Source organism: Mirounga leonina, unplaced genomic scaffold (genome assembly GCF_011800145.1).
Source record: "Mirounga leonina isolate KUSES-001 unplaced genomic scaffold, KU_Mleo_1.0 Mir_128, whole genome shotgun sequence".
In the NCBI taxonomy this organism is placed as follows: Eukaryota; Metazoa; Chordata; class Mammalia; order Carnivora; family Phocidae; genus Mirounga; species Mirounga leonina.
Genome location: NW_023270320.1, coordinates 5,693,893 through 5,704,645, shown reverse-complemented (window position 1 = coordinate 5,704,645; position 10,753 = coordinate 5,693,893). Strand labels below are relative to the sequence as shown.

General features: G+C 37.7%; 1 protein-coding gene across 2 annotated transcripts in view; it reads left to right on the top strand.

The window, feature by feature from the left end:
• Positions 1 to 10,753, top strand: part of ADAM9 (ADAM metallopeptidase domain 9) — a 163,204-nt gene that overhangs the window by 1,862 nt on the left and 150,589 nt on the right. For both annotated transcript variants that reach the window (XM_035003990.1, XM_035003991.1), the window contains exon 2: positions 9,056 to 9,153. In XM_035003990.1, the coding sequence (XP_034859881.1) occupies positions 9,056 to 9,153 (98 nt within the window). The remainder of the gene's footprint in view (positions 1 to 9,055; positions 9,154 to 10,753) is intronic.

Genomic DNA, 10,753 nt, shown 5'->3' with positions numbered 1-10,753 from the left:
TTTATTTATTTATTTATTTATTTATTTATTTATTTATTTATTTATTTGACAGAGAGAGCGAGAGAGGGAACACAGTAGAGGGAGAGGGAGAAGCGGGCTTCCCGCCGAGCAGGGAGCCCGATGCGGGGCTTGATGCAGGGCTCGATGCGGGGCTCGATGCGGGGCTCGATCCCAGGACCCTGGGATCATGACCTGAGCTGAAGGCAGACGCTTAACGACTGAGCCACCCAGGCGCCCCTACATTTGGAGTTTTAGTAATCCATGATTCTCTGTGTTTGCAAATATAAATAAGACTGTATTTTTAATGTTAATGTATGTATTATTGGATACTTGCATACAGGTGAATGGAAGATCCTTAGGATTTTTTTTTTTAATTTTAAGATTGTATTTATTTTTTTGAGAGAGAGCGAGCATGAGAGAGCACGAGGGGTGTGGGCAGAGAGAGAGGGAGAAGCAGACTACATGCAGAGCAGGGAGCCCCAATCAGGGCTGGATCCCAGGACCCTGGGATGATGACCTGCGCTGAAGTCAGATGCTTAACAGACTGAGCCACCCACGCGGCCCTAGAATATCCTTATGGGTTTTTTTTTTTTTTTTTTTAAAGATTTTATTTATTTATTTGACAGAGACAGTGAGAGAGGGAACACAAGCAGGGGGAGTGGGAGAGGGAGAAGCAGGCTTCCCGCTGAGCAGGGAGCCCGATGCGGGGCTTGATCCCAGGACTCTGGGATCATGACCTGAGCCGAACGAAGGCAGCCGCTTAACCGACTGAGCCACCCAGGCGCCCTCTCATGCTCTCTCTCTCTCTCTCTCAGCCGCTTAACCGACTGAGCCACCCAGGCCATGGCTTTAACAATTTATGGCCAATCCTTCATTTAAGCGTGGGTATGCTTTCAAAATTTAGTCAACATTTATCGAGTTCCTGTAAAACACCATGCTTAATGCTTATGGAGGGGCATAGGGTGACCTAAAGTGCATTATAGAATTTCTCCGCAGGTTTTATACATTCTGGGAGATGTATAAAACCTTGGGGGAAGTTTATAGTATTAAGTGTTACTTGAACTCATCTACATCAGGGAATGTTCAAGTCAAAGAATATGAGTGAGTTCTAAGAAAACAGAGTTTTTGCAAGAGTGTGGAGGGATAAAAGAACATGACTTGTTAGGGAATGAAGAGAATGTCTGCAGGTGGTCTACATGAAAGGGAGGCAAGGAAGAAATACCGTTGGGGAGCGCCTTCTATGCTAAGGGGTTTAGACTTTACCCTGTAGGAAGTTCTTTGGGCAACAAGGTTTTTCAAATACGATATGACATAACTAGATTTACGATTAAGATAACTGGCAAAGCAGTGGAGGACAATACAGGAGGGAGAGACTGGAGGCTGGGAGAGACCAGTTGAGAGGCTTTTATAATAGTGAGCAGTGAGTCAACTCATGTTTCTCTAGGGGAATGTTCCTCCAAAATCAGCTGACTAAATTTTTGCAATACAGGATGTTTAAAACATGCAGTGAAACATTTTCTGTTAATGAGGAGGAATTTGAGGACTCAGTAAGTACCACCCACACATTAGTTACACTAGAAGTTGAATAGGTTTTGGTAGGATCTTCACTACCATTTATAACGTTCTGTCAATGAGGAAATGCAGTATAAATTCCAAAGGGCTGACACTTACAGTAAACTTAAAAAAAAAAAACAAAAAAACACTAGAGGCTGACAAAGGTAACTTTATATCATTGTGAAAAAATAACAAAGGAATTGGGTATGAAACCTTTTCCAATTTTCTTTTTTAAGGTAGTAATTATGATGCAGACCTAGAATTTTTTTTTCTTTTTTAAAGACTAGCATTCTAAAAACATTGAGTTTTAAAGCTTACTCATGGTGAATCACTATAAAACAAACTACATAGTAAGAACTTAAGTCCATTCTAATTTTGTTTTGGGTGCCAGCAAATTATTTGAATTTGATATCTTTGTGTTTTTGCTGTAAAGGAGAAAGCAGTCTTTTAAATTTAAAGGTAGTTTTGCTTTCCAGCTTTTTTTTTTTTTTAAGATTTTATTTATTTGACAGAGAGAGACACAGTGAGAGAGGGAACACAAGCGGGGGGAGTGGGAGAGGGAGAAGCAGGCTCCCCAAGGAGCAGGGAGCCCGACGAGGGGCTTGATCCCAGGACCCTGGGATCATGACCTGAGCTGAAGGCAGACACTTAACGACTGAGCCACCTAGGCGCCCCTGCTTTCCAACTTTTAAGTAAAAAAGAAAACATTTATAATTGAAATATATACAAAACAAATTGCTGGGTTCCAGACAATTTTCAAAAAGCATTTTAAATTTTATCTCACCAAAGTTGACTTTATATTTGTTTTTGTTAAAAATCCTGGTTTATTATAGAATTTCTCCGAAGGTGCAACCTCTAAGTAACTAGGAACTTTTTCTTGGAATATGCACAACCTCAGATATAATGACATAGATAGCCTCCTGATATTTTTTTCCTTTTGATATGTAGTATATCTCAGAGTCTTGGAGTTATGCTGTCCTTTGAGTCAGTGCTCTAGGACTGCCTCAAAAGTAGATCTAGTCCTCCTGGTATCACTTTGAATTGTACAATCTTTTTTGCATATTGAGAGATTATTCTAGTTTATTTCTCATTTTGTGACATTGTTATTTTAGTCAAATCATTTTTCTGAAGTGATCATGTGTGAGATACTGCTTGAATCAGACCTTTTAAGAATGAGTTAGGAAACCTGAGAAGTTCGCTTAATTTGGTCAGTTTTTAAGTATGCAGTATGTTTTTGTATTTGTTTATGTTTATCTTAACATAAGAATTCGAGTATCTTAGTTTATAAGAAGTAAACATGATGCCACTGCCTGACATTTGTTATACTGTAGGACAGTATATGGGAAGTGCCTTTTTCCCATCGACACATTTTTCTTTTAATGAGATTTTTCATGGTTTAATTCATTTTAGGAGGTTTTTCCCCCTTCCTTTTTTAGTAGCTCCGGAGAACCCTTATGCAAGTAGACCCCTGGAGAGCTGCTCCATTGGCTTCACTGATACATTAGAAACCTCTGTGAGTAGAAACTCAGATCCCAGCTATCCGAGAGGGGTGGCTAAGCAGCCTATAGCAGAGCCATACAATGAAATAGAGCATTGACGTTAAAATGACAAATGTGTGGACCACATGGATTTCTGGAGAATTGGCATAAAAGATATTAATGATGAAAATAAAGCTTAATTCAGGTTGTACATGATGATTAACAGTTAGGAGATCTATTATGAATGGCCGTAAAGATAAGTCATTTACTCAACACGTAGTCATCGAATACTTATTGTACCAGAGCAGGAAACACATGATCCATAAATTATATTGTGCTTATAAGGTATTGTCCTTTGTCTCAAGAAACTGAAATTCCTTGCTAGAGGAACTTAAGTTCTTGAGGGCATTAAGTCTTAGAAGTGGTTGGTGGGGTTTTCCTATAGGGGCACTTAAAAACAAACAACAGCAAAAGCTCTGTTTCTTTTTAAATGTGAAGATAGGTAAATGTAAAAAAAAAAATTATAACACTCAAAAAATGTAAGAAGGTAAGACAGCAATTGAGATTATAAATATTTTTGAATATAGTTATTAATATATGATATATACTTATTTGGGGTTGACCTTGTGAATGGAATGGAAATACGTGGCCCAAAGGAATAGGGTTTTATAGATTTAATTACAGTAATTTCTCTTTTGAAATAATTCGGGCAACAAAATTATTTTATTCATGCTCTATGTGGAACTCAGGTTTATCTTCTATAGTGAAAGTATTTAAAGGTGGCTGTTTACATAATAGGCAGGAAGGAAAGGAGAAAAGCCCATGACTTTTGTTCACATTTGTTTGCTTTGCAATTAAGTAGAATTCTTTTAACTTGTTTCCCTGTACTACAGTTACTATTATGAAACATAGACTTCCTTCAAAACACAGTTCATAAAAAGATCTAAGGAGTTAGAGGAATAAAGAAGTGCAACTAACACCCTTCCCTTTCTTTCACTAAGTTGAAGACTCTTTAAGTTTCATGGTTCAGCTCTTATTTTTATCTCCAGCCCATGTTTCCTAGTAATGTGATTTTTGACGGTGTGCTTATTCTGTCAAATTCAAAAATAACAAATTTGTATTCTCTGCTAGTTGATTGTATTAAGATTTTTAATTTTGTTGTGAACTATATCCTTATAGTGGTTTTCAGCTGGAGGTAGTTTTGCCCCTAGAAGGCATTCTGGGGCAGAAGAACCAACACTGATGGTTCTTCTGGCATCTAGTGGGTAGAGGCCCTGAATGCTACTAAACATCCTACATTGCACAAGGTAGCCCCCCACAGCAAAGAATTTTCTGTCAGCAGTGCCGAGGCTGAAGCTTTATACAAATAATGTGCATGCACTTCCTTTATAGTAACATGGGAAACATGTTATTTTGGTTCTTGTGAGAAAGTTGCTACTATTTGGGATTAAAAAATAAAAAAAGGAATTTGGGAAAAAATATGTACATTTCTTATGATGTTTTGGAGCTCCTTATGGCACTCAGAAAGATCCTTGGATTTTAAAGCCAAGAAGTCAGTATTGGAATAACAGCTATACATACAGAAGTTATTTTTGGGTGCTATAATTTTGAAAGTCTTATTAAAAACAAATGATTAATTGTGGTGGTGTTTTTTTCTAACAAGAATTATGCTTTAAAATGAGAAGGACAGAAAGAATGTTGTATCTTGTTTTCCTATATTAGATTGTTACTCTTTGTTAACAGTCTCACAGAAAGATCCATAGTTTCAGACCTGACAAAAAAAAAATAAAGTCATTTAACCTGTTTCAAATTGAAAGCTCTTTAAATATCTGCCTGCCCAATTGTAGTTCTCTTTTCTGAGACGTTTCTTTTTCTTTGTGATGTTTCTGCTGAGTTGTAATGAAAAAACTTGAGTTTTCTTTATTGTTTAGCTTCTAGTGTTAACAGTTCCCTGAACCTGTTAGCATATATATCCTTGCCTGTAAATTTACTTAAAAAACTTTTTAGTGTGAAATAATTCTCAAGTCACAGGAAGTTGCAAATAAATGTATACAATGATTTACTTTTTGTCACACAGAGTGTCTAATCTATTACCTGCTAAAAGAATTTTATTCCTGCCAACTATTTGCACCACTGAGACAGAACAGCCACTTGCAGAAAAATCGGGCCCCCGCATAGCACCAGTGGCAATAACCCATTTCTCTAGTCAGCTTGTAGGTGGCTGTATGTGAACAGGAAGTCAGAAGCCACAAGCTGGAAACAAGCTCCAGGACCCAATTTACACCAGGTGTGCTCCTACAAAAACCAGACCAGACCAGTCAGAGCCAAATGGACCCCAGCTCTGACTTTTCGCCGGCTTTTCTCCTCAATATAATGCTAAAAATTATGCCCAGAGGTGGAAACTTAACATGCAAATGAAACATACTGTATATGAAGCATGGTTTGTCAACTGTGTCTGTGGGCCCAATTTCCTGTATTTCCCCACCCCTACATGCTTAGTTGTCACTCCTTTCCCACCTCAGCTGCTCTAAAAACTTTGCCTGGCCATTGTTCAGGGAGCCAGCCCAAGGACACTTTGCTTTGTGCAGTCTGCCTTTTGCTCCCTCAGAAGCCCCTGATAAAAGCCTTGCTTGAAAATTCCTGTTTGGGGGCACCTGGGTGGCTCAGTCGTTGGGCATCTGCCTTCGGCTCAGGTCATGATCCCAGGGTCCTGGGATCAAGCCCCGCATCGGGCTCCCTGCTCCTTGGGGAGCCTGCTTCTCCCTCTCCCACTCCCCCTGCTTGTGTTCCCTCTCTCGCTGTCTCTCTCTGTCAAATAAATAAATAAAATCTTAAAAAAAAAAAAGAAAAAGGAAATTCCTGTTTGGCTTCTTACCAATTTCTATTGCCCAGAGAGCCCAAGAGTCTAGTTCCATAACCTCACTTTTCAGGTGCCTGTCCTAGTAGTTGAACAGATTATCATCATCCAGAGTGAAATTAGGGTAATACTGAAACTTGTATTTTTAGGAATTTGAAAACAACAAAGGTCATTGAAAGATTTATTCTGGGTGAGGAAGTAGTCCTGTACCTCAGTTAATATAGGATTAAGGATATTTCTATCTAGTGAAGCCTGCATCTATGGGTCATGGATTTCTTTTGACATGGTTTCCCAATTAACAACTCCAAATATCTGAATGATATTTTATTATAGTAGGTCATAAATATGCTTTGGATTAGCCCATGGTCACTTTACTGTGAGTATTGGAGTCCATTTTTTTTTTTTTTAAAGATTTTATTTATTTATTTGAGACAGAGAGAATGAGAGACAGAGAGCATGAGAGGGAGGAGGGTCAGAGGGAGAAGCAGACTCCCTGCCGAGCAGGGAGCCCGATGCGGGACTCGATCCCGGGACTCCAGGATCATGACCTGAGCCGAAGGCAGTCGCTCAACCAACTGAGCCACCCAGGCGCCCTGGAGTCCATTTCTGGTGTTTTTATGTAATGAAGCCATCTTTAGATAGCATTGTATGCCATATTATAAAGACATAAGGGGTTTAAAGGTGGGTAAAGAGTTTGAAAACTGTTAGTATGATATGTATTGTATTGGATAGGATACAATTTATTTTCCTGTTGTATCTTTTAAAGTCCCAAACTAGATAAGATTATAGACATTTTTATATACAGTGATATCGGAGAAAGTTAGCTGTAAATGCTTCATTTTAATCTGTATTTGAGAAATCTGAGGGGCATAAAACTTAATGAGTGAATGAGCACCCAGGTTGGTTCCAAAGGAGGAGAGTGGGAGTAGGGAGACCAGGTAAGAAAGAATGGAGCCTTGTAGGTGTGAGGTTAGTAAGGCTGATGAAAAGGCAGGAGCTTTGGGAGATGCTAGGTAATCAGTACTTTAAATAGATTATGCCTTTTTATTGAACAAATACTCTTTTCCCCCTTATAATTTCAAAAGTAATACAGGGATTACGAATTACTCATTGTAAAAACAAATTCAAACAATACAGACATTGAGGGGTGCAGGAAATAAGTTGCAAGTCCTTATCTCAATGCTCCATATCTCTGTATGTCTGTATATACCTAAACACATTCAGTATGAGAAGGCTTAAGACTAGAATACACAAACAGAAAGACTGAGGGAAGAACAGACATTTTTCATTCAGTGGATCAATGTATGAAATAATTTCATTAAGTGGAATTTCTTTCACAAATAAATGCCCAAAAGAGGGTGGGGGGAAGAAAGGACTTCCATAAGTTAAAGAGCCTTATAAATGTATGGACCTGTTTGGATCCTAATTCAACAAATCAATGGAAAAAAAAAATTCTGAAACAATCAGGGAAATTTTGATGATCCTGAAAAATTATTGTTAATTTTTTATGTGTAATAACCATATTGTGGATAAGGTTTCTTTTTTAAAGTCCTTATGTCTTAGAGATTCATTCAGGATATTCAGGAACAAAATTATATGGTGTCTAGGATTTGTATCAAAATAGTGTATGTTTGGGCGCCTGGGTGGCTCAGTTGGTTAAGCGACTGCCTTCGGCTCAGGTCATGATCCTGGAGTCCCTGGATCGAGTCCCGCATCGGGCTCCCTGCTCGGCGGGGAGTCTGCTTCTCCCTCTGACCCTCCCCCCTCTCATGTGCTCTCTCTCATTCTCTCTCAAATAAATAAATAAAATCTTAAAAAAAAATAGTGTATGTTTGAGGGAGGAGGTACATATGAAATTATATTGAAGTTGGGTAATGGGTACATGTGAGTTCATTATTCACTCTGCTGTTATGTATGTTTAAAATTTTCTATAATAAAATAATTATTTTTTAAAGTAGTTACCTAAAGGGAGTGGGATGAAGGGAGAGACTTACTTTTCACTTTAATCAACTCTGCAATATAGCATTTATGAAATATTATATCACACATGTGAGACTATAAAGTGTCATAAGTAAACATGTAAATATCATAAGTAAATGTACCAAACTTGTTTGAAGGAGTTATCACAATGGAATAGATCCACTGAATGAAAAATGTCTGTTCTTCCCTCAGTCTTTCTGTGTATGCTAGCCTTAAGCCTCCTCATACTGAATGTGGTTTAGATATATACAGACATATAGAGATATGGAATTTTCATCCACGGTCCTTTGGTGGTGACCATCTACTTCATCAAGTTCACTGAAAAAATTGACATGCCCTGAGCAATGATGCTGGAAGTAGATAGTGTGTTGGGTGTATTGAGAGACTTTGTATCAGACTCCAATAAGGGGTGTCTTCATAAGGGATTTCCTTGGGCAGTTTTGATTATACTTAATTTTTGCTCTAGTGATGACTTTGGAACCCAAGCTCCACTTAGATATGATTCCACTGTGCAGTAAACTGAACAGGATTGGAATTGGGAGTAAGTCTGCATGATTGGGTTCTTCACTGTTAATAGATTTTATCAGAAGTGAGTTTTTGTTTTTAGGACACATTGATGGCAGTAATATAATTTGAGATAACTGCTGCATTGTTAAGTGTGTATTTATTAGAGTTAACCGATGAGGCATTGAAACTAACTTTTCCCTCTAATTGTCCTTGTCTGTTTCATAAGTATTCCAATACCATATCAGGGGATATCATTCATGTTGGGTCAGGGTGAAAAATGGGAGATGAGTGAATGGTGCTAGGCTCCAGATGCCTTGCCTCCACTTCCCCACCAAAGCACTTCTTTTTTTTTTTTTCCTTGTGTGTATACCTTCAGATTTCTTTTAAGAAAAAGGGTTGATAAGGTTTATAGCAAAAAATTGTTTGAAAATGACTGCTGTGTATACACTGTGAAGACTTACATCGTTTTTAAGGAAATATATTTTTCCCCTTCATACTTACCAAGTATATTGCTAGTTTTTGTGTGAGATTATGTATATATAATTACACACATATATGTGAATGTCACGTGATTTTTCTGTGACTTGAACATTCAGCTTTTGATTTCCATTACGTTTTGGTACTATTTAGTTTTGCATGTTCACTTGTTATATAATATTTATGATTCCTTTTTCTGTAGGTTTTCAACAGACCTCACATCTCTCTTCTTATGAAATTATAACTCCTTGGAGATTAACTAGAGAACGAAGAGAAGCCCCTAGGCCCTATTCAAAACAGGCAAGTTATCTCTTGAGAAGTATGTATGTATTTAAATTTTACTTTTTTTTTTTTAAAAGACAAGTGTGTTACTTTTAGCAGGGATTGGTTCAGTGAGTAGTGTTGGCCAGTAAATAGTATACCACCATACATACGGCACTGATATCCATTGGTTGTTACTCTAGTAAAAGTAATATATTGATCCTTAGTAGCTTTTTTTTTTTTTAAAGACAAATGGCCAACTTGAAACATAACAGAATGAAATAATTAAATAAAATTCTATGACCAGGGTAGGATGCTGATTATATAGATTTCTAATGCTTTTCTCACTGGTGATGGTTACAGTGTTCTTTTCATAATAATAAGAATTAATCTCTCTCTTAGTTTGTGATAGGTAGAATACTTCATACTGTATCTTCACAGATTCTGGAGAATAGTAGTATGTTACATGTATATATTTCATATATGGGATGTTTACTCAAAAGTGAGTTTTATCTCCATATCAGAAGAAACATTATGCTGTTAACGGGGTAACCAATGCACAAAAATTATCTTTTATACTATTTTCTCCTACTGTAAAGTTCAGAAATAATAAGTTTGGAATTCAATTGATTTTGCAAACTCTTCAACTTTACTGAAGTATAATCTTACTTTATTATAATTTAACAGTGGCAGATAATGAAGGATAGAGTTTAGCTTATTATGTCTGAATCGCTGGTGTATTCATAAGTAGAAGGCACCTTGTACATTGTGCAGGGACTGGGCCTTGTAAATAGGACACTGGAGTTTAGAGTCAGGAGCTTTTAGTTTTAGCCTGCCCTGTGAGTACTACCTCTAGTTGGATAGGTCATTCAACTGTAGTTCTTCTCTATTAAGTAAGGAATAAATGGCCCTACAATTTGTAATTCTTCCTTCGTTTTGTTTTGAACTGGACGTTCTACCATTTGTTTATGTTTTGCCTTAGGATAGAATTGATTGTGTACTTGCTTCATTATTTTTCTCTGTTTCTTCATTTAGCACAGGGACTATGCTTTCCACTTCATTGTGTCTCTGATTTCTGCATCAGTACCGCACACGTAGGCACTTGTGATCATAATAGATGTCATTCATACGCCCTGATAAATATTTGGAGAAGCAGAAGCAGTGTTTGGTCACTGGAGATACAGCAGTGAACAAAACAGACAAAATTCATGTTCTTATGGAGCTTCCATTCTAGCAGGATGGGGGTGGGGAGGAGAGAGTAAACAAAGAAATAATATAGACTAATAGTATAGATTACTTAAGGTGGTAATATGTGCTCTTGAGAAAATTATACCAGGAAGGTGGATAGCGAGTGCTGGAAGTGAGGGTAGGGGTGGGGTAAGAGGGTTTGTATTTTTTAATAGGGCAGCCTGGGAAAGCCTTCCTGAGAAGTCCTAACCCTTGAGTAAAGACCAGAAGCAGGGGAATGAGCAATCCAGGCAGATATTTGGGGAAGCAATATAGTATCATGAAACAATTCTCAGACTTTTCAGAATTTTTCTCAGATGATAGGACAGTGGTGTTTTTATATCATAAAGGCCAAGAGCAGAAATGATAGAACAGCACACGCCCAAACTGTGATGATGGAAGGAGCTTGGAA